This window comes from Odocoileus virginianus, chromosome 6 (assembly GCF_023699985.2).
Source record: "Odocoileus virginianus isolate 20LAN1187 ecotype Illinois chromosome 6, Ovbor_1.2, whole genome shotgun sequence".
In the NCBI taxonomy this organism is placed as follows: domain Eukaryota; kingdom Metazoa; phylum Chordata; class Mammalia; order Artiodactyla; family Cervidae; genus Odocoileus; species Odocoileus virginianus.
In genome coordinates, this window is record NC_069679.1 from 34626061 (window position 1) to 34651856 (window position 25796).

General features: G+C 48.9%; 2 protein-coding genes across 5 annotated transcripts in view; one reads left to right on the plus strand and one right to left on the minus strand.

The window, feature by feature from the left end:
- The first annotated feature begins 4750 nt into the window (after nucleotides 1-4750).
- OAZ2 (ornithine decarboxylase antizyme 2) lies at nucleotides 4751-16783 on the plus strand. The gene is given in 6 exon segments (XM_020882410.2): nucleotides 4751-4964; nucleotides 13836-13911; nucleotides 13913-13993; nucleotides 15186-15361; nucleotides 16110-16195; nucleotides 16420-16783. Coding segments are annotated over 6 exon segments (570 nt in total). The 5' UTR covers nucleotides 4751-4944; the 3' UTR covers nucleotides 16551-16783.
- Nucleotides 16784-19150: 2367 nt separating this feature from the next.
- The window catches only part of ZNF609 (zinc finger protein 609), a 193182-nt gene continuing 186536 nt past the window's right edge, over nucleotides 19151-25796 (minus strand). For 2 of the 4 annotated variants that reach the window (XM_070469137.1, XM_070469140.1), the window contains 4 exons: nucleotides 24712-24887; nucleotides 24247-24463; nucleotides 23738-23816; nucleotides 19151-23449 (listed from right to left, as the gene is read on the minus strand). In XM_070469137.1, the coding sequence (XP_070325238.1) occupies nucleotides 23743-23816; nucleotides 24247-24463; nucleotides 24712-24887 (467 nt within the window). In that variant the 3' untranslated portion in view covers nucleotides 19151-23449; nucleotides 23738-23742. The remainder of the gene's footprint in view (nucleotides 23450-23737; nucleotides 23817-24246; nucleotides 24464-24711; nucleotides 24888-25796) is intronic. The other 2 variants (XM_070469139.1, XM_070469138.1) reach the window with 2 other exon arrangements.

The following is a 25796-nucleotide window of genomic DNA, read 5'->3' on the forward strand; positions in this document are numbered from 1 at the left end:
TATATATATATATATATATATATATAAACTTTTATTTGAACATTTGATGGAGATAATTGTAGAGTCATATGGAGTTGTAAGAAATAATATACCATTATACACTTTGTCCAATTTGTCCCAATGGCAACATATTGTAAAACCTACCACATAATCAGGTTATCAACATTCATGCAATCTACCTATCTCATTCAGGTTATTCCAGTTTTTCCTGTCTGCATTTGCATGTGCCTGTGTGTTTGATTCTATACAGTTTGAGCCCCTGAGTAGGTTCATGTTTCCACCACCACTATCAGATGCTGAACAGTTCCATCACCACTGGGATCCACCAGTGTTGCCCTTGCATAATCACACCCACTTCCTCCCGCCTTCCTTCACCCATCCCAAACCCCTGGCAACCACTAATCTTTTTTCTATTTCTAGCATTTTTGTCATTTCAAAAGGTTATATAAATGGAATAATACCATATGTGACCTTTTTGAAATTGGCCTAATTCTTAGGAGAGTCATCCAAGTTGTTTCATGTACCAATCAATAGTTCAGTCCTTTTTATTGCTGAATTATATTCCACAGTTTGGATGTACCAGTTTGTTTAACCATTCACCTGCTGAAGGACATCTGAGCTGATTCGTTTTTGGCTATTATGAATAAAGCTGCTAGAAACATACAAGTTTTTATGTGAACATAAGTTTTCATTTCTCTGGGATAAATGCCCAGGAGTGCAATTTCTGGGTCTTTTGACAGTTGCATGGCTAGTTTTCTAAAAAATTGCCAAACTGTTTTCTAGAATGGCTGTGTTGTTATTTTTTTAAGGATCAGAGAGCTTGTTTGTGTGCGGAAAGGTGAAATTAGATTGTTTGAGCCAGGTCTTTGAAAAGGGGAGAGAGGATGGTTTCCACAGCTCCTGTGGAGGGACTGGCTGGTTTTTTGTAAGGGAGGGGGCACTAGAAGGGGATACAGGTGGGTGGAGAAGCAGATAGCTTTGCAGGTTGTATTAGGAATGAGAGGGAGTTCTTTGCTTCTATTTCCTCAGTAACATAAGAGGTTAAGGAGATGTGTATATACACACACATTTTTATGTTTGTTTGTTTTGGGTTTTTCCCCCCAAACTTTAAATTTTTATTTTTGTATTGGGGTATAGCTGATTAACAATGTTGTGATAGTTTCAGGTGAAGAGCGAAGGGACTCTGCCATACAAATACATGTATCCTTTCTCCCCCAAATCCCTCTCCCATCCAGGCTGGCACATAACATTGAGCAGAGTTCCATGTGCTATACTGTAGGTCCTTGTTGGTTATCCATTTTAAATACACCAGTGTGTATGTGACCCTCTTTTGGGGTTTTTTTTGGCCACACTGCACACCATGTGGGATCCTAATTCTTTGACCAGGGATTAAACCCAGGTCCCCTGCATTTTAATCACGGAGTCTTGACCACTGGACAGCCAGGGAAGTCCCCTATGTATGTATTTATATATATTCAATCATCCTGTTGTATACCAAAGTCTAATACAAGGTTATATGTCCATTATAGCTCAATAAAACTCGGGGTGGGGGGGAAAGAGGTTAGGCCATCAGCTAAAATGAGAAGCGAAGAGGTTTTGTAGAGGGAGAGTATGTATACAATTCATCCTAGAGAATGGAAATATTGGAGAAATGTAGTAGGAATTCCCAGGCAGTGCTGAGAGCTCGTTTGAGGTTTGGATTTGTGAAAACAGTCTACCTGGCAGTGTGATTTGCTTCAGCAAAAGCACTGGGAAGGCAAATGGTGGGTTGATCCAGAGTAAGGGTTTTGCCAGCAAGCACCAGAGGAGGAGACAGGGTGAGAGAGGGGCTACAGTGAGGGATGATGGAAATGGAGCTAGAGAATGAGAAACGGGGCAACTGGGGCTCATGAATAGTGAGAAACAAGTAAGGTCAAGGGATCACAGCTCATGAATTGTTGAGGAAGGCTTAGTTAAGGAAAAGGTTGTGGTCGGAGAGTCTATATATTGGAAGTGGTGTGGTTCTGGGTGAAAAAGTTGAGAGTGTGAGTGCAGGAGTGGGCAGCTGCTGTGAACTGTGGGAAATAGCGCTGGAGATGAGGAGGTCAAGGAAGTGAGGTGAGGATGTTGGAGAGGCCATTCACAGCGATGTTGAGCTCTCCAAATATAACAAAATTGAGGGCAGAGAGGCTGCGAGGCAAGAACTAAATGAGGGCCATCGACCGGGAAGTTGATTGATGACATCAACCAAAATGGTTATGTCCAGAGTGGGAAGCTTCCAAGGAGCTGGGATTTAGTAGGAGGGACAGGAAGTGCTGTAGAAGGGAGGGGTTTAGAATGGCATTGGGGTTGAAAGAGAAATAGGCTTACCCTCCTCCTGACCCTGAGGTACACAAGACTGAGAGGAAAATAGCATTCACCTGAGAGGGTTGCTAAAGAAGCAGTGTCTTCAGGATAGAGCCAGGTTTCAGGTGAGGCGAAGAGGTGAAGGTAGCATATCGTAAGGCAGGGACTGGGAGATGTGATCTGGGGCAGAGAGGGGAGCCGGTGTGAGGATGGGGTGATGATAGATGAATGAGACGGGCTGGAACCTGTGACAATGACTGCTGTAAATAGGGTTAGGGGAAGGATGGGATACAGGGCTCTCTGGAACTTTGTGTGGATGGAAAATCTGCAGTGATCAGTGCTGTAACGATGCGCTACACGTGGCTGTGAAGCACATGAAATGTGGGTATTGGGATTGAGGAACTGAATTTTTAACTCCGTTTCATTTTAATTAAGTTTAAATAGCTATGTGTGGCTAGTGGCTGATGTATCTGACAGTACAGATCAGAGGAAGGGAGCTCCCTGTTTTTATGAGTTTTTCACTTGCTGTTCAGGCAGACATCAAGGTGGTCACTCCTTCAAGCAGCAAGTTTTGACAGAGCCCTTCTCACTCCTCCACAGTGTGAAAACAAAGCATAGGACAGGCAACTCTGGGTCCAAATTCTAACTCCACTACTTACTAGCTTTGAATTAGAGCAGATAAATTAATTGCCTGGCATATATAGGCCCTTGAAAATATTAGTTGGCAAAATTTCATTTCATGTGTAAAATAGGAGTGGGCAGCTGTTGTAAAAATTAGCGCTTTAGTATGATACTTGATAAATGGTGGCCATTATTGACAGTGAGTTACTATCTGCTGGTTGGTCAAAAATAGTCCTTTAGGTCAAGGGGTTACTTATCCAGTGACGGGTTGGCAGAAGTAAACTACCCCAGCTCCTTTAGGGAGCAGGAGGATTGCCCAGGTCTCTGGGACTATGAGATGTCCCAGGGGTAGGTCAGGGCTGGATTGAATTGTTCAGTTCTGTTGTGCACTAAGAACATACCTGGCTTGAACGTAGAAAAGCAGGTAGGCATAATCATGGGGACGAGGTGGAGGATCTAAAGTGAGCTGAGTATGGGACCCCGAGGGCCTAGTTGTGCTTAATATCTAGTGATAATCTGGGCAGTTCTGGTTTACCACTTCAATTTTTGCTGTAAAAACCTTAGTTCAGCAGCTCCTGCCTTTCTTCCATCCCTGAATTCCCATCATCTAAAAACTGTAGGCATGTTTTTGTGAAGAAGAGTTATAGTGTCCTAAATGGCTCTAAGGTGGAACATTTGTGACTTGGGGCTACTGTCAACTGGGGGTCATAGTGACCTTTGATCTGGAGTGACTGTGATCAGCCTTTCTTTGAAGACATCTCTAATTCCCTAGTAACTTTCTCTGTGGCCTCCCTCAGATTGAGCATTTACCTCATATTATGATGGCCTGCCTGTGTCCCTCTGATCAGATTGTGACATCCAAGGCAAGAACTTTGCCTAGTTGATCATTGAGTATTCCTGGGCTCCAGCACATGCCAGGAACACAGAGTAAGTAGCTGCTCAGTAATTTATCAGTTGCATAAATGAATGAATGGGATTTGAGGTGATAACTGCCCATTGTGATCCGAGATAATGTGACTGCTCGTTTGTAGTTTGGGTTGACTATGAACAGTCAGAAGCTCTGATGACTACTGAAGTGTCCGATTGTGGCCCGCAGTCACTGTGATCTGAAGGGTCTGTGCACCAGTGACTGTAACCTGTTGGCGCTGATCTGGGATAAGGTTCGGTAGGGACAGTGCCTGTTAACTAATAACCTTGCATGATTGTGATGTGAAGCTCCTTTAAACAAGTCAGCGTTGGTTTCTTCCACTGCTGCTGTCAGGGGTCTGCGATCCTGACCCACAGCCATTAAACTTCAGATGACCTCAGCCTTGACCGTTGCCCTTGAGACCTGTCTGTAAGGTGCGGAGATTGTTGATCTCAGCTGATAGCTGAGGTTATTGATCTGCGTATGAGCTGAAGTAACGGATTTGTGGGCCTGGGTTTACTCTCAAATGGCACTAATACATGTGTAGTACTCCTAGATTTCCGATTTTGGTTAATAAAATATCCTCCTGGGGCCTACAAATGACACAGCCCAGCTCAGTCCCATGCAAACAAGGGCTAGAGACCAGCACCAATGCTCAGGAAACGCCGCTTGAAACTCAACATTTCGTTCCGGTCAACCCCGCAAGCTGCTTTCCGTCTGGCCCCGCCCGCTCGGCCCCCTCCGCTACCGGGTCCCGCCCCTACCGGCCCCTGGTGCGCCTGCGCGGAGGCGGGGCGGTGCTTTGCCCTTTGTTGTGGGCCCCAGTTTCCCAGGACACCGCGCGGCGCTGGGGTGGGGCTATGCAGATAAGGCACTCGGGGGCGGGGCGGTTGCGGCGGCGTCGGCGGCGGCCGGGGAGGGTCAGTTGGAGGCAGGCGCTCGCTGAGGCAGGAGGAGGGCTCTGGGCCCGCGGCCTGACAGGGACTTATCCCGCAGAGATCGGCCCCGCGCGCGCGACCCCACACCCACCCACTCATCCACCTACCCACTCCCTGCGCCGCCTCCTCCCACCCTGAGCAGAGCCGCCGAGGATGATAAACACCCAGGACAGGTAACGGCCCGGTCCAGGCTCCCCGCCCCCATCCTCCCCTCGTCTGCTCCAGAGGGCCTCCTCCCCAACCACCCAGCCGGTTCTCGCCTCTCCTACAAGGCCCCAGCCGGCCGCCACTGGGTCCCTTCCCTACTTCAGCCACCCTAGTCCGAGCCCCAGCCCCGCAACTGGGCCTTCTTCCGTCCTTCAGTCTCCCTCCCTCCAGCCCAGCCCATCCCCCTCATCGCGGCGTAAAGCCCCCACGGACCGGGATCCAATCTTTCAGTCCTGTCCACATTTCCCTTCAGCCCCCCCGAACGGTGGCCCATTCCCCAAATTGTTTCCATCTTCCCCTTTGAATCCCTTCCCTTATTTCAACTGCACCTTCCAACCAGATGCTGCTTTTATCGCTGCTCCCCACCCCCACCCCCCCGCCCCGGCCCCGGTCTGGCTCCGTCCTTCAGTTCTCAACTGGACCCATTATCCCCACCTGTCACCCTCACCCCCGCCCCCCGCCCCCAGGCCTAATAGTCTTTACAGAGATGCCTGGCCCTCCCCTTGGTCCCTCACTCCAGCTTCATCTTTTCTCTCCCGTCCTCCTTAGACACCCCTTTCCCCAATTAGGCCCCGTTTCCCCTGTCTCCCAACATCATCGTTTTTTATTTCTCACTTTGGGCTTGACTCCTGTCCGCCATCCTGTTCCCCTAATGCCCTTCCCCCTAACACTCTTCTAAATACTCCTACCCTTTAAACACTTTCTCTCATGACTGCTCTTACTCCTCCCATCCTAATTGAACCCCATTTCTAGAATATTAGATCACAGAACTCAGCCCATTCAGCTTCTGTTGAAGACCTGCTCTCTTTACCTGTACCTCCAGTACTTTCAAATTAGTCCTCATACTCTGTTCACTGGGCCTTTGCAAGTTTTCTCCCTCAAAACCTGACCCCAGCTTTTCCCCAGTAATTGTAGAGAAAGGCTGCACATCTTTCTGATACTGAGTACTGTAGTTTTCTAAAGTTGCTTCATGTATACTTCCCCCTGCGGACACTCAGCAGAGTTCATTATTCAGTTTTCCTTTCTCTACTTCTGTTTTTCTCCAACGCAGCCCTCGTCATGCATCTCTCCCTCCAGCATATCCCATATTTCTCCCCCAAATTCTTCTGTGAAATTGTTTCCTAATTCCCCATGACTTTTAACCCCAGCTGCTTATATATCAGGATGGCTTTTATATTTACAAACTGGGTTCTAATTCTCTTCCTCATTGTTTCCCAAGACTTGTTGCTGCCCCTTCCAAAATGAGCTTGAAGCTCATTAGTTCCCCACACCAGGGCCTTTGTCTCCAGATTTGGCCTTCTGGCTTCTGCCTGTCACTTGAGCCTCATTGTTTTGCAAGCGGACTCATTCCCTGCAGATCATCCTTAAGTTGTGCCATGGTCTGTCTAGAAGAAATGGATTTTAGTTCCTCTTAAAAACATAGCCCTCCTTATTGCTTTTGTTCACACAGAGCTCTTAACTACCACTCAAGGTTTCTCTCACACTTGGGTTCCCCTCTCACAAAAAGTGGTCTCTAACTTGCTATTTCCCATTCCTTTAGCAGCCCCATCCTTTAAATATTCCATCTGAGTTTTCAGCTTTTTTTTTTTTTTTTTTTGCATCTCAGTGTTTCTCAACCCTAGGTGCACACGTGAAAAATCAATCCCTTGGCCCCCACCCTTCAAAGATCTTGTGTAATTAGCCTAGGGTGGGGCCTGGTATTAGCATATATTTTGAAGCTCTCCAATGGGCAACTAGGGTTGAGAAACACTGCCTCCTTTTCCTTCCCCTGAGAAGACCCTTCCCATCATATTCCTTTAGTGGGTGTCAGCCCTTTCTCCAAGGAAAAGCGTGTTGTCATCTTCAGGGATTTCTTAGTCCTTCTCTCCCAGGAACTCTCCAGAACTATTCCAAGATTTCTCCAGAAGTATGTAAGATATCTGCAGCAGCCTCTTAAATTCTACCTTGTTACACAGTTCTCAGCCATTAGCCACTTTCTTCTAATTCTTAGACTCTTCTCTAACTCCCACATCCTTGTTTCTTCCCTACATGCAGAAAGAAAATTCACTCATTTCCTGGTTTGTAATGGTCTTGTTTGATCCAGTACCCCGACCTCCCAAGCCCTGTTTACCTACAGCCCCATTCTGGTGCTGTTTCCCTTTTCCAAGATTCTCAATGTCCATCTTCCTCTGCAGTCCCTTATTTCATTTTCTCTAAACCAGTCCTCTGGAGCTGAGGAGGTGGAGGTGGATATGTACTTGGGTGGTGCTGGATGCAAAAGATGTTCTTGTGGTAAGGAAGGCTGTGTGTGCTGAGGGTAGAACCCAGGTATGAGAGGGCATGATGAAGTGCAGGGGCAGAGGGAAGCTGAGGAACCTGCCAGAAATCCCACGGCTTTATGAGGTGGATTTTTCTTTTCTAGTCTTAGGTTCTTTTCTCTGCAGTGGGATTTGGAAAGTGGTGGTGCGATCTCAGCAGGCCTTCTCTAGAGTCCTCCAGACTGAACTGGTCTAGGTGCCAAATCCTTTGCAGCCTGAGCCCCGAGAGTTGAGCACTTGGGACCAGTTTATAAGGGTCTTCACCCACTGTGAGTTCCAGTCCTGGCTTTGCCAATGTGCTTACATGTTGAAAAAAGAGAGGATTGGGTTCACTTAACTTTGAAGATTTCTTCCAGACTCCTAGGTGGCAAAACAGGCTTGCTTGTCTCCAGAGAAGCCTTGCTTAGTGTGTTGGTAATTTGAGGGGCTTGGCTGTGTGAAAGGCAGGTGAAGGGAGGAGCCAGCTGGCCTCCGAGGCCTGGGCAGGAGCAGGGCCTTGGATCAGGCTCCTCCACTTTGGCCTGGGGGCGGGGTGGTGTGTGCAGGGTGTCTGGTTTCTTTGAGTTATGGCAGTCCTGTTTCTATAGCATGTTTCTGAGCCTCCTCTGGCCTGCCCCTGACTTTCTAAGAGGAATCCTGGTAGAGCTCTAAGGGTTTGGATTAACATCCGGATGTTCTTCCCAGTCAGTGTATTGATGTTTTCTGTCCACAGAGGGGCGAGCTATGGTTGAGCGCCCATTGGGTGGGGGATGGGCTTTGGAGCTTCACTGGCTTCAGTGAAATACTCGAGGTGGAGGCTTGGTTTCCTGGAAGAAACAGTTACAGAGGAGCCTGCAGTAGGTTTTGGAAACAAGGCTCTTCCTTTCCAGTTTTGTTCTGATCAGTACCTCCAAAATATCAAAGTTCCTAATGGTGGGGGAGGGAAGAAGACACTAGTACAAGAACTTCATTATGGTTTTTGAGCAACAGGTTTAAATCCAAGTAAATCAAGCTCATGGACCTTTCTCTCCCTGGGTTGTGGGGGCAGGAAGTGTCTGTCTAGGGCTTGCTTAGTACCTTTTGACAGTACAGTGTGTGGAGAAGAGCTTGCCCTGGCTTCATAGCCTTATAATCAGTCTGTGTCTGATGGGCTTTGAGGAGAAGCATTTGGTTCCACAGGTGGTTTTTCGGGGTGGTGGGAGCAGCCAGGGTACAAGGGCCACATCCTAGTGACCCTGAGCATCTTCACTGAATGATTCCCTGAGTAATGGGATTTCTGTCTCTCCCACCAAGAATTTGATTTTGATTATTCCGTATTTATTGGCACTGGCTTGTTGGGTGTGGAGTGGTAGGGAAAGCAAGTGTTCCTTTGATGTGCCCTCAAGGTCATCCCCACAGAGAGAGAGAGAGAGAGAGAAAGAGAGAGAGAGAGAGACACACTCCTAGCATAGTCAGGAATCCCCCCAAATTGGAGATATGCTTTAGAAAGCTGTGTGGACTAATAATAGTAATTCCTCACTCTGCCAAGAAATCCAAATTTAGCCTCAGAGCAACTCAGAAATATAAAAAATGGGGACTGAGGTATGGGGTTGAGGAATGTTATATATGTGTATTTCTAGCAAAAAAAAGTAATTCATCCCTTTTTGAAACAGGTACACAGTGTTGATTCAAGTTGATACCATGATTTGGAAGGCTGTGAGGCCTAATTGAAATCTATAGACCAGAAATGGCCAAGTAGGTTAGCAAGAATTTTGTTACTTGAAGTGAACAAAATAGGTTGTTTCTGGTTAGCAGCAGCGGAGTGAAATGCTTTGTATAAGATAAGCCTCAAAAAAAAAAAAAAAAAAAGATAAGCCTCAAGAAAATTCCCCAGGCCTTTGATAGTGTGTAAACAATGAAGTAATTCTATCCTGGGAAGAGAGGCTGGAACTGGGTGATGAGCTTACTATGCAAACTAAATTGAGGTATCTGAAATGCAAAATTAAGGTTCTGTTTGGAAGCATGATCACCTAGCCATCTCCCCACCTCTGGTAGCATATGTAGTTTTGCCTACCTTTGGCGGAAGATCTAGCAGTATCAGCTGTGTAATGCGATAAGCAAATCTCAGAGACACAGATATTCTAACTGCCACCATAAGTGTTTCTTGTGGAAAATCAACCAGAACCCAGTGTTGCTTTCAGTCTGTGATTCAGGGTGGTGATGTCATTTTCTTTATAATCGTGCTTAGCAAGTAGACTCCCTTTGGCACACATAACAGCCCTAGTGAAATGACTTATGTCTGGCATCTGACCAGGCCCCTTTCTCATATGTTAAAGGAATCGGCAGCTGGAAATCAGCCTCTGTGCTCACACTAGACTGAAGGTGGCCATTCACCTCTCACCTTTCTTCCTATTTCTCTTTAGCTCAGTGCGATGGCAGCCCTGAATTGGTCTCTCTTTGCTGCATAGGGATTAGTCATCAGAGACATCTCAGAGTAAAAGCAGCCTGTGTGAAGGGTAGTCAGGGCCCCCTAGAGAGTTCTGTGAGGCAGGGCTGAGACAGGAATGGGTCAGAAGAGGCTGAAAGAGGGGATTGAATGTAGAATGCTTGGGAATGTGGTTTTTTTTTGTCTTTTCAATTGATACCACAAGGTCTGTAATACCAAGGCCATCTGACCCTCCTCTGTCAGGCAATGGAAATCAGAGAGAGAGGATATAGACCCGATAAGCTTAGGCCACTGATTCAAGTGAAACATGATCGAAAGTCTGTTAAGGAGAATGTGAATTGAAGTGTTTGTTGAATGTAGCTGAATAGAAACTAGCCACAGTATTACTTTTATATAAATCTCTGTGTAGCAGACTGTACTCTCTTTGAGCAAACTAAATGTGAAAATCAAAACTGACATAAAATCAACTGGAAGTGATTCTTTAGCAGGAAATATTTTTATTTTCTGAAGAGATTTTAGGTTACTTCCTTTAAATAGTAAGCATCCTAGAGATTTAAAAATAGGATTTGAATTATAAAAAGTCAGTTTACTAGCAGGGTTCCCCAGGAATACATCTAGCATACGCTGCCTGTCTGTAGCTGGCGTATGAAATTATAACCTGCTAAGGACATTTTGGACAGCAGTTTCACAGAATGCTTTAAATTAGAGGCAGCAGGATGTGATAAGTCTGTAGCATTCATATGTATCCTGAGGAGTGTTTCCAAGGACATGTCTGATAACAACTGAGAAAATAAAAGCACCAACAGATTGGCTCGGCTCTAATCTCCAATCTCTCTTCCGAATTGACTTGGATACCTGACACCCTCGTTTCCAGTGTGGTCTTTTTTTTCTTCTCCAGAAGCAGGACCAGCCCAGCTGGATGTTTTTCAGTCTGACACATTTGATTCTCCTTAATCAGTCTGATCTTTTCAGCCTCTAGACTGAGCTTCTTAAATCATCCTTTGGTGGTAGAGATTAAACCATGTCTGCCCCCAAGTGGAGTAAGCAGGATATGGGGAAGGAAAGGAAAAAGCTGGGCATTGGAGCCAGTAGAAACCAAACTGAATATGAAACCTCACCTGATTTGGATCTGTGACAGGGAGACTTGTGTTTAAAAGCCACTTTTCTTTTGTGCTTAAGTTCCTCCAGGATTCACATTCTTGTTAAGGCTGGTGGCATATTTTGCCACAATATTTTGAACACTAAAGCTGATATGAGAAGGCCATTGCTGGGCAACTTTATACCCCTTAATTACTTTATGGAGAAGGCAATGGCACCCCACTCCAGTACTCTTGCCTGGAAAATCCCATGGATGGAGGAGCCTGGTAGGCTGCGGCCCATGGGGTCGCTAAGAGTTGGACACGACTGAGCGACTTCACTTTCACTTTAATTACTTTAACCATGACATATGTGCCCATATCCCTTCCCTTTTCATGTCAGAAATGACAGGTTTGTTCTTGAGAGAGAGCAGTTTGGCATTTACACAGCAAGTAACTAAAAACAGATCTGTTATGATAGGCGATTAAAGTAACGGCTGAACTGCTACCTACTAAGCTTATCCCAGACCCCAGCTGTTTCTTGTAGGGAACTGGAGCTGGATCTCAGGGTGGGGACTGAAACACCCTTCCACCCCCAACTCGCACGCATGCACACATACACAGTTGCTTTCTCTGCAGACTTTCTTTGGGAGGAAAGTTCCCAGAATCCTTGAGTGAGTGGGAAAGTAAATGATTTGTTACCATGGAATAGAAGTCTTGCATTTTATTTGAAGGAGGAGTGAGATCATGACATCAGAAACATCAGGAGCTCACAGATGAGTGCTGGACGCGGGGCAGGCCCTAGGGTTTATTTCTAGGAAGATAAAGGGGCTTCTGGATCTAAAAAAGGGAAAACCCATCTTATTCTTTTCAATGGGTTGGCCCCATCACTTTTGCTATTTGCAGGTGAAAATCAGTTCAGAAAAAAGGTGGTGGTTGGAATGCAGGTTGGGATTGAAAGTAGCTCTCCCATGTAGAGATCATTGAGGAAGAATTTTTCTGGAAGTGAGTTAGCACCAGAATTTTAGAACTGCTAGGGCCTTGGTGATCTGCTTATTTTGTGAACCCTGCAGTTATCCTGATATACAAGTCATCTCAGCTGTCTGCCCTCAGTCCCTGGCTGTCCCTATTGACCAGTATAAGCAAGCCAGCTTTCTCCAGTGGCCCAACCTTCCTGCTGCTCCTGCAGGAACCTCCACCAAGGCCTGCAGGTGGTCTCCAGGGAATGGGGAGGGACCCTTGAGGGGTGGGTGTGTGCCTTTGCTTGGGGAAACTCCCACCTTTGTCTTTTCTTTCTGGCCTGGACACTATTTTTCTATCCCTTAACACATTGGAAGGTGAGAATTTTAACAACTCATTGTCCCCAGGAGAAAACAGGCCCTGATCTTAAACAGTTAGCACAGTTCTCTGTCATGCCTCTTCTGCTAGTAGCTGTTGGTTGAGGCCTCGTGAGGGAGATGAGGATGCCCTGAGGCTCTCCAGAGAAGGCTCGAGGTGGTCATGTGGTTGATCCCCAGGTGTTGATGCTCCTTTGGGCCCACTTCATCTCCTAGCAAAATTTCCAAGTGTAATTTCAGGCCCCTGGCTGAAATTCTTGAGAGAACAGAGGAGCTGAGCTACAGCAGTGATGCTTTGGGTCCTGGCTCAGCTGGAATGCCTGTGTAGGTCTCTTAGTACTGAGGGTCTCAGGGGGCTATGTCTCTGGTTATTGTTCCATGTTAAGTGTGAGTTTTAGTTCTGTCACTCTGAGCCTAAACAAAGAATCCAGATGACGCTGTGCCATCAAAAGCAAAGGACAGCGTGCACAACAGTGCCTCATTATTTTACAAAGGGTTTTTAGGGAACAAAGGCCGTGGTTTGTGGTATATGCTGATTTCTGTGGTTTAAATATTCGTCCTGTGGCTGATTCAAGCTACCAGCATGCTGTCACTAAACACAACTTTGGTTGGGAAGAGATGTGCACAGTTGGGTGATCTGGTTCCAGCACCCTGCTGCCGCACCCTCCTCTATATGTTACTGCTGCCTTCAGCCACTGTGCCAGGGCCAGGCCTGTTGCTGAGTCATGGTGTTACATGGACAGACGGTTTTCCTCTTTGCTTGCTTCGCTTGCCCTTCGCCTGTGGAGTGAGCCGTATCTCAGCCTAAAGAGCCAGGAAACTGGATTCAAAGAAGGCAGCGCAGTAGCTCTGGACCTCTGTTGGGTCCACCTGAAAATCGTGGCAGCCAGGAAGGGCACATACCTGAAGGCGACAGTGGGCTTCTTTCAGAGCCATTTACCCTCTGTGGCCCAGCTGATGATTGGCTTCCTTACTCAGGTCCCAGCATGTATATAATTCCTCCTGGCAACCCCCACGCCTGCAATATACATTCACTTGAGTGTCCCTCTGTCCACACGGGTATTCCTTGAACTCCCATGCATGCCGAGGTCAGATTCCAGCAAAGAAGGGCAACTCTGCGTTTGGTGGTACACCGGGGACTAACTCAGATACCATAATACTCTGTACTGTGGTGCAGCTCCTCTCCAGGAGCCAAATCCAGGGATTTGGCTCAGTTCTTAACCCTGGAGGGATTTGGGTGATTTTTTGTTTAGTTCCATTGTTCAGGTCGGGGAGGCTTTGGAAGTTCCTCCCGGACTATGGTGCTAGCCCCTGTGACTTTCTAAGCCCCTTATGCCTCTCCACCCTGAGGCGATTGTGGAGGTTTTGTGATTCTGTCACACAGGTTGTTGTGACACTTAGGGTGAGGAGATAGGCTGGTGGGGGTCTGGGGCTCTCTGCCTAGCAGGCAAGCCAGCATCTGGTTCCTCCCAAGGTCTGCCGGTGTCATGGAGATTTGTTTGATGTTTGACAGGGGTTCCTTTGGTTAGACATGCGGCCTGACCCTGAGCCCTCTGAGCCTCTCTGTGCCTCTGTAGGACGGTGGGCTTGCCTTTAAGGAGTTCTGAGAGCGGTAGCAGGAAGGACTGGGGCAGTTGAGGGCGAGCCAGGGCAGGGGTGGGTGGAATGCCGAGTTAAATCTGCAGGACCTCGATTCCTGTCTCACTGTCTTTCTCTCTTGCAGTAGTATTTTGCCTTTGAGTAACTGTCCCCAGCTCCAGTGCTGCAGGCACATTGTTCCAGGGCCTCTGTGGTGCTCCTGATGCCCCTCACCCACTGTCGAAGATCCCCGGTGGGCGAGGGGGCGGCAGGGATCCTTCTCTCTCAGCTCTAATATATAAGGTAAGGGGACTATGGGATGGAAGGCTCGGAGCAGTGTCCTCCTTAGACAATGCTGAGTGGCTGCTTAAGGGCAGCGATGGCTTTCCTTAGTCTTCTGAGTCTTAGGCCAGTAGTGGAACTGGGGAGGACTTTGAACTGAGGCTGCTGGGAGGCTTTCGGGGAGTACCAAGCAGACAGCCTGTCAACTTCTCAGCTTAGGTCAGCTCTTAAGTGCTGGCTCTGCTGGCTCTGGGTCCTGAGTGAAGGAGCACAGCTAAGGGGACGGGGGCTGGTGAGTGGAGGAATGCATGAGCTCTCGCTGGTGCAGCTCTTCACTTTCTCCTGAGAAATGCCAAGGGCCAGGAGGGCTTTTCCCTTTGTCCATACCAAGGGCATGGGGCACCACATGTTGCAGGGTGGGGGGTGGTAATGAGAGGGTCACCCTGGCAGCTCAGGGCATAGCCCAGGAGCTGTTGAGAACCTTGGGAGTCTGTCCTGAGGTTGGTCTAGGCTGGGACAGCTAGCCCCTTTTGCTGCTGTTTAATCTGTGAGCCCAGAGGTTGGTTTAGCATCTCCCTGAGACTGGCATTGAGGGGTGGCAGGGCAGCTGAGTCCTGGGCTCTTGAGACGGTGGCAGGGGTGACAACATGGACTCTGCAGTCACCGGGAGCCACCTTGGGTTGACCTGCGCCCCAGCTGAGCCTCAGGAACATCCTCATTTGTTTCTGATGATTCTGTTTCAGAGGGAAGGGAAATAACACAATATTGGGGGGACAAGCATGACTTTCAACTAGGGAGACCCCATTTGAATCTCAGCTCTGCTGTTTACTCACTGTGGAGTCTTGGGTCAGGTGCTTAATTCTACTGGGCCGCTGGTATCTTAGGTTTAAAGTGGGGATGCTGATGCCTACCTCAAGTGCTTGTTGTAGTGATGGAACAATGGGAAAGTACCTTGTACAGTACTTGACAACCAGTGGGCTCTTGGTAAATATTCCCTTCCAATCATGCTGGCATTTAGCCACCACCAACTGGTCTCACACCCAGTGAGTGATGGCTCCATTTAGGCAGAATGTTGCTCTGATGTTCCAGTGTGCCCTGTCCCATGCTACTCTGAGGTTGGCCCAGGAGGGCTCCCAGCACCACCTAGGTTGGGGAGCCTTTGATGTGGCCAGAAGCAGTAGTGACCTGGCTATCTGACCTGATCTCCTCCCAGGACGAGAAGCTCACTGTGACCCAGGACCTCCCTGTGAATGATGGAAAGCCTCACATCGTCCACTTCCAGTATGAGGTCACCGAGGTGAAGGTCTCTTCCTGGGATGCAGTCCTGTCCAGCCAGAGCCTGTTTGTAGAAATTCCAGATGGATTATTAGCTGATGGGAGCAAAGAAGGGTAAGGAGCAAGTGCCAGGCAAGGGCTGGAAGCCCGCTTCAGAGAGGGGCGTTTGCTTCCTGGGGGCAGCAGATGGCCAGCCTTCTCCCCTAGCTCTCAGCTGCCCAAGTATATACCTTTTTTTTAAAGGTTAGTTTTAGCCAGTAAAATGGGCCTATGATAATGAAAGCAGATCATTACCACTTATAACCAAATCCCTGACATATAATGGTGTGGTTTAAACAGCCAGAAGCTCAAAGCAGCAGTGGAATTTCATTGGATTGGGCAAGGCCCTCCAAGCACCTAGTTGTGGAAGAAACAGTCCTGAGGATGGCGTTCTCGCAAGTGGCTCCAGCCTCTTGAAGGACTTTGAGGTGGTAGTAGGGCCCAGGGTTCCTCTCCGCAACAGGTGGTCACCATCAAACTTGGCAACTTTGACGGGCCCCTGAGAAACTGGTTTCTCTTCCCACGCCCCATACTTTCTCGTAAATTGCATTAAGTTGGCTAGTATTAATTTCAGACAAAGAACCTTTATTCCTGGAAGAGAGAATTCTGAAACAGTTTTCTTAGTGATTGTGGTTTTTTTTTTTTTCTGAACTCAGGGCTTCTGAGGTCTTGAAATAGGAAGTTCTCCTTGAAGCTTCCCAGCTTCCCTATTTTCAGTGCTGACTGTAAGCCTCAGAAAAGCCTTGGGAGCAGGGGGTCTAGAGGGGTGGGGTGAAGTCCACAGGTGGCAGTGGGCTTGAGTGGTTTTCTTTGCTTCCTGCAGATTGTTAGCACTGCTAGAGTTTGCTGAAGAGAAGATGAAAGTGAACTACGTCTTCATCTGCTTCAGGAAGGGCCGGGAAGACAGAGGTGAGGGGCTGAGCAGCTTGAGACCAGGCTGGGGAGGGAAAGGGAGGGGGCTCCTAATGAGGTAGGGCTCCCGACTTTGATATATAAACCCTAGGAAATCGTGGGATTGGTTGTGTTCAAATTTAGGAAAGGCCAGTGCATTTATTCTATCTTTGTTTTGGGTTTTCCCTTGATTTAGCCTACCTTTGTTTCATATCAGAATCTTTTTTTACACTTTTCTGCAGCTCCACTCCTGAAGACCTTCAGCTTCTTGGGCTTTGAGATTGTGCGTCCAGGCCATCCCTGTGTCCCCTCTCGACCAGATGTCATGTTCATGGTTTACCCCCTGGACCAGAACTTGTCCGATGAGGACTAATGGTCAAAGAGGATGCTTTGCCCAAGAGCCACAGTGGGGGAAGCGGGGAAGTTAGGCAGCCCTGAGACAGAGGAGGGGGCTTCTTGCTGTCCAGGGAAGGACGCTGAGGGGCTCAGGGTGAGGGTTGCCTATTGTGTTCTCGGAGTTGACTCGTTGAAATTGTTTTCCATAAAGAACAGTATAAACATATTATTCACATGTAATCACCAATAGTAAATGAAGATGTTTATGAACTGGCATTAGAAGCTTTTTAAACTGCGCTGTGTGATGTGCTCTATCTAGCCTAGGGGAGGACATTGCCTAGAGGGGAGGGACTGTCTGCATCCAGGGGCCAGGCCTGGAGGGCTGGGGACAGCACTGTCAGGCTCAGGTTACCCTGCTGTTGGGCTTTCTTTTTTTGGTTTTTAAGATTTGTGTATTTTCTTTCCTTGCTTCCTGTCACCCAGGGGACTCTGGGGTATAGGCTTTTCACCCCTGGGCAGTGTCCTTCTGTTGTTTTTGACACCCCACCTGGGCTTCTCTCTGTGCATTTGTATCTGGCCTGGAGAAAGCAGGTCTGACCCTGCCTTTACAGCTTAGTGTTATTCTGGCATTTGGTTAAGCTGGCTTAATCTGTTATCAGTGCATTCAAAATAGGGCCACTGAAGTTTACTCCTACCACCAGGGCTTTATTTTGGGGGTGCCTGGGTCTTAAAAAACACTAGCCAAACTCCAGTTCTCAGATTACAGCCAGGAGTTCTTGCTCTGGGCTGCAGGCCTAGGCCTCAAGGGTCTCCTTCCTAGGGTCACAAACAGCAGAGAGGAAGAGGAATAGCAACTCAGGGCCTGGGGGTTGTGCGGGAATTGCTGTTTGGGACTGGATGCCTCTGCCTGGCTGAGTCTAGTGCTAACTGCACCCCCACCCCCCCAGCAGGTTCTGAGTAGTGCCTGAGCCCCTGTTGTACGGGGCTCTCCTGTGGGACTGAGGGGGTAGAAGTGGCCCGCCCTTTTCTGTTTTCACTGAACAGCTTGTTCTAAGGGGGAAGGAAGGGGGAGAGATCTCGACTGGGTGAGGGGGCAAGTGTGTTGTGTTAGTGTGTCAATAAACTGATTTAAAGTTGTGGTTGGTCTGTCCTTTACTCCTCAACCAGGGCCGGCTTCCTTCTACTGCTGCCTTTTGAGTCTAGAGCCCAGCTCGGCAGGGATGTGATACACGCTTCTCAGGAAAAAAGCCGCTTTGCATCAGGACAAACGGCTGAGGTCTCTGGGGCCACATTACAACGCGAAGCAAGGGGTTGCTAGGAGTCTGGGACAAAATGCTGGAGCCCCCTAGAGACAGGTATGTACACAGAGCTTCATCCAGAATAGAGGCTAGACATACCAGGACCCGACTTCTTTTCTGTCTAGAAGACCAGGTCCTGAAACTGGGTTCTGGCTTTCACACAGAGCTGCCTGACATTCCTGTTCCTGGGGGTGTCTGAAGGAAGTGGAACTCGCCTTCCCTAGGAAGACAGTATTCTCCTTTTGGAGCCCAGTGCCCTAAGGCACGGCTGCCCTTCCCCGGTACCACCAGCCTGCTGAATCAGCTCTCAGTGGCACTGGAGGGGGATAGAATCCTCTTCACCTATGTTGTCTTAGTTTCTCAAGGGTTTACTAGTTTTTGTTTATTTTTTTTCCCCCTTTTGCTTCTGTTTTCCCAAATGAAGTACTGGGCATGTTCTTCCACCTCCTACGACTTTAGAACTATTTACTTACTGTTGAACTGTGGCTGTCCTTATTTTCTTTCTGAGTCTTTGGTGCATTTCACATTGTTCTATGTTGAGCTTGTGTTTTCATACTGGACCAAGTCATTAACCTTGGGCCCTATGTAACATTTATGAAAAGAAGTGAGTTCAACACCTCCATCCCATGTGGTATTAGTAGAGAAAGTCTGGGCCTAGGAATTTCCCTGGTGGTTCAGTGGTTAGGAATCTGCACTCCCACTGCCGGCGGGCATGGGTTCAATCTGTGGTCAGGGATCTGATCTCACATGCCATGCAGTACAGCCAAAAAAAAAGTCTGGGACTAGAGATGAATTCAACTGAAATGTGAAGGACTTAGAAAATGTCTTCCACTGAGCAGATAATCCCTAGAAATAACATAAAGTCTGAAGAATGACTTTACAAGTCACTTGTAAAGTCATTACAAATGAGATATTTACAATGGGAATCTCTGTGACTGCTGACAATGGCCAAGTTAATGTAGGCAGTTTAGGATTCAGATCGAATGCTAAATTGAAACCCAAGGAATCTACAAGACAGGGATAAAGAACCAGGAAAAACAGTTTTCTGTTTGCAAAGCTAGCAGAGTGGACCGGAAACATACCTGGGACTTTGCTGCCATCTGCTGGTACATCTTCTTTAACACAACCAGAGTTAGGCCGAATTGGAAACCTGGGCACTCAGTTCAGGTTTATTTCTCTTTCAAAAATAAAAAACTTTCGGTAGATGAGACCAGTGGCAGGACAGAAATACGGTATCCAAATTCTGCGCTCCAATTAAAACAACTAGAAGGTGAAATATCTTGGGAGTGGGAGGGTGGAGTTGGAAGGGGAGATATGTGAAAGGCAAACTAAGTCTAAATTTAAGAACAGGGACATTAAAAACTTTATTCAATAAATACAACAAATAATTTAAAAATATACTTCAGTTCCAAAGCCAATTAAGAAAAGGAAGTAGAGAGAAAGGGAAAAAAGGGGAGGAGGAGGAAATTAGAGGGAAAGGAGAAAGTTCAAGAGGTGGAACAATGGTTTGGTTGGGCTGCCTTTCTGAATGTACCGCCCTTTGAAATTCTGATCAAATGCTCTTGACCCATAAGCCCGTAGCCCTTGTTCTGTTAGCCACAGGAGTCCACCCGCCAAGCACTATGCTCTGCGCTCTTGGCGGAGCAACTCTGGCGACTACCATCTAGGGGAGTGTTCAGTTTCCCACTGGTTCCTAAAATTCATCTAACTCCCTGGCAGGTTTAAGTAGTGCAAACTCTTAGAGAGCTCCCAGCTGCATAGTTTCACAGCGAGTGTGAAAGCCACTTTGGTGAATGGGATCTATGGGGGCAGGGTGGGGCGGGGCGGTGGGAGGTGGTTGGCACCGGGTGACAGGAGAAGCCAGGGCCCAGGATAAAGCTCCTGGGTAAGCCTGCAGCCAGGCCAGGGAAGGGCTGCAGGGTATGTAGGCTGGACACGGGACTCAACAGCATGCCATCAGCCAGGGAAGGTGGAGCTGAGGAGGTGTATGGAGCAGGACTGGAAGATCAGGAGAGCTGAGGGAGGACGGAAGAGTGAGGAGGAGAGAGAGGCAGCTCAGCAGCAGACTCCAGGAGAAATAACCAGCAGCCCTCACAGATTTGTGATTGTCTCTTAAAAAGATTTATTTTCTCTTCTTGCCTGAATGTACAAAGGCAAAAAGAGTACAGTTTGTATATATATATATTTATATATATATATAAAAAAAACAAGGAACTTGGTAATGTACACTTTACAGAAGGGAAGAATCAGGAAGACTGAAATTAAATTCAACAGAGCAACGCCAATGGAACAAAAGCTATGAACAGCAACACTGCCCCTCCAGCCCGGGCCTCCAGCTCGCCCCAACCTGCTCCCAATGGGGGGCTGAGCACCAAGGCAAGCGGGTGGGCTGGGGCAGGAGGGGCCGGGGACGGGGCCTGGGAAGGGCTCGATCCCAGGAGGGGCCCATGGCAGAGGATCAGCAGAAAGCTTCCTGGGATGCCCTAATAATAAAACAAATAACAAAGGCCCAGAATTAGGGGGCCAGCTAGCTGCCCAGTTGAATCTTGGGGGCATCAGAGTAGACACTTGAGATGGTGGTAAGGTGTGTGGGATAACAAGTGGCCCGTATACAATGACACTAGCCCTTCTGTAGCCTTTTCCTCCCGCTCCCAAGACCAAGCCCTCCCACCCCCACCTTGGAGCCTGGAGAGAAGAGATTCAAGAAGCATCATTTCATTTCATGGGTGCCCTCTTAAGCCTTCTGCATATGGTCCGTTGACCTTGAGATGTGTGGAGGGGGTGAGGTAAGAGAAGGAAATATACATGTATACATACATGTACAGGCAGGGAAAGGGGATGAAGGGAACTGGCACAACTTAAATGAGGAGGAAGCAGATGTCAGTCCTAGAGAGCAGGTCTCCAAGCCTTGGCTGTCCTACTTGGGCACGAGGCTGCCTCCCGCCAGCTTCTCTGTGGGGCTCGGATGAGCCGTGTCTGTCAAGAGAACTGGGCCAGGGAGAGCTCAGAGAGAGCCTTGGTCTGGTGACCTTGGCCGTTAGCAGCAAACTCGTCCAGCCTTTGCTGGGGTGAAGTGGGGTGGGGATCCTTGAGAGAGTCATCCCTATGACTGGGTTGCCAGTGCCACAGGTCCCCACCTGTGGTCCTCCTCCCCAGGGAGAGAGGCTAGAGGCGGACAGCAAACCCTTCACTCAGTGCTCCTCAAGGCTGTTTCACCCGTCACTGCTGCTGCTTCATGTCACCTCAGGGAGGGACGACAGGCCTGGCAAGGATCAGGGACCAGGAGGATCAGGGAAAGGCAGTGCTGTTCTGCCATCGATGCTCTCACCTGCTCTTCCGGGCAGCTCAGCTCCTGCTTTTCAGGATATAAGGGTCAAAAAGCCAAATGTTTTTTAAGGGGGAGAAAAAAAGAAAAAAAGCTGTTCCCTTCTGCAGAACCCAAGGCTGTCCTGCTAACACAGAAGTTCCTCGTCTCTGTTACAGAACGAAGTGGAAAGGGCAGGAATCCTGGGCTATGCCTACCCAATGGAAAAGAAAATTACTCCAAACGGTTTCTTCACAATATGTACAGAGCACGCTGTAAGGCAGCGCCACAGATACAAAACACACAATATTTAAAAACAAACAGGAACAGAGATGGGCCCATGACTCCACCCAACAGGAGCCGGGAGGGCATGAGCAGGCTGAAATTCAGAGCCATCCTTTGGGTGGGGACGACTCAGGTGAGGTGGGGTGAAGATGTCCACACTGATGACTTCCATGGGTAAGAGGGAAGTCACTGCTCAGAGCACTCCCGAAAGGACAGCGGGGGGCAGAAGGACTGAAGGGGACAGGGAGGCTACTCAAGGGCCTGCTAGGAGGTCTAAATCAGCAGGGTTTGGGAGAGGGCTCAGAACCCAACTTGAACAAAAACAAGGACATGGGAACCTAGAGGAAAGGTCTATAGATCAGAGGGGCTCCTCTTGGGCAAAAGACCCTACGCCTCTCTAGAATGGGGCTCCTCCGGGGATCTCGGAAAGCAGCCTCTGCTGGGCGTTGTGCTTACTGTCTTCCATCTCCATGCCCCACACTGTCAGAGCCAAGTCCCTGCTCTTAAATGGTCATTTTGGCACTCTGGTCACAAAGACTCGTCTCTAACCTAGCTTGGTGTCTGTCAGTCTTCATCTCTCAATCCAGAGGGTCAAGGAAAGACAGGAGAGGAGGAGGACAAAGGGATGATATCTCAAAAACAAAGTAAGAGCTAAAGCTCCCCACACCTTGGGGAAGAAGTGACTGTAGTAAAGCTACCAGATCATTGTCACTTTCCCAGGACAAAGAGCATAAAGCCTGGACTGGACTGCATTTCTAAGGAGAGCAGAGAACTGTGTCTGCCTCAGAGCACAGCTCCACTGACTACGCCCGGCGGCTCTGAGGAGTAATGGCTTGCACGTGTTGTCCTAGGGTCTAAGGAACAGACAGACGCCCTCCAAGGTGCAGTGTTCCCTAAAACAAAAACGTTGAGTTACAAAGAAACACGGCTCATGTTGGCACGCGTGGGGCTACAGGTTGAGCTATAGGAAGTCATGTGGTTGTGTACAGAGAAACTGGGCTGGACAGAACTGGACCCCTTGATGAGGCCGACACTTGGATGGCTGCTTGGACAGGACATCTCTCAGAGGGCTAGGCGCTCCCAGGGCCTGCCTCCTGGCAGACTCCAAAGCTCCCCATGCTGGGGGAATACGATTTTACCTGCCTGAGTCTTAAAAGCCAAGCAGTGGAAAGGAAGAAGAGAGATGAGATGCCCCTGGAAAAGGCACCAAGGGGTCGGGAGGGAGATGAGGACAGGGCAAGGGGGAGGCTAAGGGCAGCAGGACTTGGTGGGACGCAGCGTCTCGTTCACAGGCTCCGTTCGTGCTCCAGCTCTTGCCTGGAATCCCCAGGGAGCCCGATGCTGGCCTCGGGGCCCCGGCTCTCTGCCTGACGGGCAGCCCAAGGCCACAGTGGGCAGATGCCTTGGTCTCCCTTTCCAGGCTGGGCTCTGAGCATTTACATGTGCTCATGTGAGAGGGGAGAAGTCTTCACGTTTGAAGACCTTGTTTTCACAACTGCAGAGAAAACAGCCCCCAATTTCTTTCCTGAGATTCTAATTCCTCCACGTGCTGCCAGTTCCCAGGGCCCAAACCACTGGGGAGATGCAGGGTCTGGTGATGGTGGTAATGACGGTGAAAGGGGTATGGCTGCTGTGCTGTCTTCAGACCTTACCCAGTGCTTGGGGGGCCCTCCCTGGGGGGTTGGTACTACTCTGGCAGCTGACCATGGCTTGGGGAACAGAGCAGTAACTTCTCTGGGCTGAGGCCATGTTCCCCTGGTTGCTCCCCATGCCTTCATCTCCACAGAGGCCACAACAGTCACGGCCGTGGCCAAGAGAATAAATACTTTTGCTAAGTACCAGCTCTCCAGCTCCTGAGGAAGAGGGAGGGTCGGGGAGTCCGGGGGTCTGGTGGAGGCGAGATAGCCAAGGATCTGCCTTCAGTCATGGTGGGAACGGCAAACAGGATGATCAACACCATTTAACTGATGTCTAAACGGCACCTCCAGCACCTCCTTGGGTAAGCCAGTCCGGGCCCGTGAAGCTGACTTTATCCGGGCACTTGGTGTTCTGCAAGGGAAACATGGACAGAGAACCGGGTGCTCAACCGGCTGGTAAAACCACCACAAGGTGGCGCTCCAAGAATATGAACTGCAGGGGAGGCCAGTCCTGGTCCCTAGGGGAGGCGTGTGGTCCCTCTCAGAGGTTCCCCGGGAAACTTATACAAGAGGCTTGGTCAGGGTTGCTCCATTTCCGGACCGCAGCCCAGAGATGTCCTTCACTGAGGCTCCACAGGGATTCTGTGACCCAGGTATCAACTATCCCTGCTCTCTCTGTGCTGAGTTAAAAGTTACTCACCATTCTCACCTCCGGGGGGGTGGGTAGAGTGAAGGAGTTGCGCCTTGCTGGCTGGCAACAATGGCTGTGGAGGAAAGCCCTGAGTGAGGAGGAGGACAAGTTAGTGCAGCGCTCGCTCTCTGCCAGCTGGGTGGGTGCTGGCAGGAGTTTCTTCAATGCCTAGCTCCACTGAGTTTTGGGGTGCTGACAGAAGAAAATCTGATACTTGGCCAGATATAGCAGCTGGGGATAGACAGACAGGCTCTGTTTTTCAGTTGCTTGTTACTCTTTGGCTGTGGGAACACCTGCTCCTTATTCTTCTGAATATCAAAGTCAATTTTCTGGAGGAGTTAGAGAATCCCTGAGCTCCAAGGGAGGAAATAAATGTTATGATTATACTGATTGTCTGCAGGAGGCTAGGATTCTGGACAGATTGGAGGCTCAAGGGTAAGAAGAGGAGGAGGGGCTTCCTGCCAGGGGCCCCCTGCTATGGCAGTGCTACTGGATGGTTGTGGGGAGATGAGGCTTACCTGCTGCGTAGGGTAAGTTGTACTGTGCTGGGAGCAGTGAGTACCCCAGGTGGTGGTGATGGTGGTGCGTGGACATCAGGCGCTGAGAAGGGGAGGTGCGGGGCCGGTCAACACTCCTTTCACCCCCGCCTGCTCCCCCGACGCTGCTACAGCTGCCACCACCCCCAACCACCCCACAGCCTCCCCGATCTCTCTCCTGAGAAGTTTTATCACTTATCTGGAAAGGAAAGCAGACACAAAAGCTCTACTGTGAGGCACACACATGAAAGCAAGATGCCCCAAGCCCACACTTTGACTCCTTAGAGATGCAGGACACCCAAGAATCAAGGAGGTGCCTGGGGGAGCTCAGGTCAGGCCGGCCACACCACACTGTTATTGGGACTCGAGCCAGCCCACCTTCTCCCAGACCCTGGCTCTGCCCGTCCTGGTCTCTGACAATGGCCAGTGTCTCTGCGCGTTCCTTACCGTGGGAGACTTGCTCTTGTAGTGACTGGCATGCTGCTGCAAGATGTCCAGGGCTTTAGACTCTGAGCTGGATTTACAACTGACACTGGGGCTAGCTCGGGCCTTGTCAGCATCTTCACCCCCCGAGACCTTGCTGCCATATGGGGAGAAAGAATAGCTGGAAGGCAGGTAGGAACCTGGGAGAAAGAAATAAAGCAGTCAGAGAGATGGGAGAGGCAGGATAGATTCTGCTTCAGTGAGCCTGGTGAGGCTCAGGCTGAGGGGTGTTCCACTACAGTGTCTTCAGGCTGAGACTCTTAGCGTGTCCTTCCTTTACTGACCTCTGGAGGCAAACAGCTAAGGGATGCTAAGAACATGGCCCTCAGTTTCTGGGGAATCAACTCCCTTAGAGCCCCAGTCTCAGATTCATCTCCAAGAGGTGCTACAGTCATAGGATTAGAAAGGCTGTTGGATTTGAAGTCATGTCCTTGGGCTCAAATCTGACCTCTGAGACTTACCTGTTGGGTACCTCTGAAAAACTGAACAAGTTCATTAGCTTGAGCTAATCTGAATTAACCCTTTGAGGTTCAACTTCTTGACCATCAAAATGAAGATACTAATACTGATTCCATAGGGTGACAGAGAGGATTAAATGAGATAATGTACATGAATCACCTAGTCCAGTGCCTGGCCTAGAGCAAGTACTCATCAAATGGAACTACTGTTTTTATACAGAAGGACTGGGGTAACAGGAGAAAGGAATACTGTGGGAAGAGACAATTTCCTATTTCTGTTTGAAAAGCTCACATGTCCTACTTAGAATCTGCCTTAAAACATCAATATCAAGACTGAGCTGCTTTTCTACAGTGAGGTGGGAGCTCCAGAAAGTGAAAGAAGGGCTCTTTAGGCAACAGAGATCAGTGAGTAAAGGTAGCATTTTCTTCTGAACTGACTAGTCCAAAAACACTTAAACACCTACTCTGTATTGCCCTCCCCCCGTGTTGCCCTCCCCACCTTTTATACTCCATGGCAGTATAAGAGCTTATCTTTTCCAAACTGAACCTTCCCCTCACTGGGCCTCCCCTCCATGACTGCCTGATGACTTT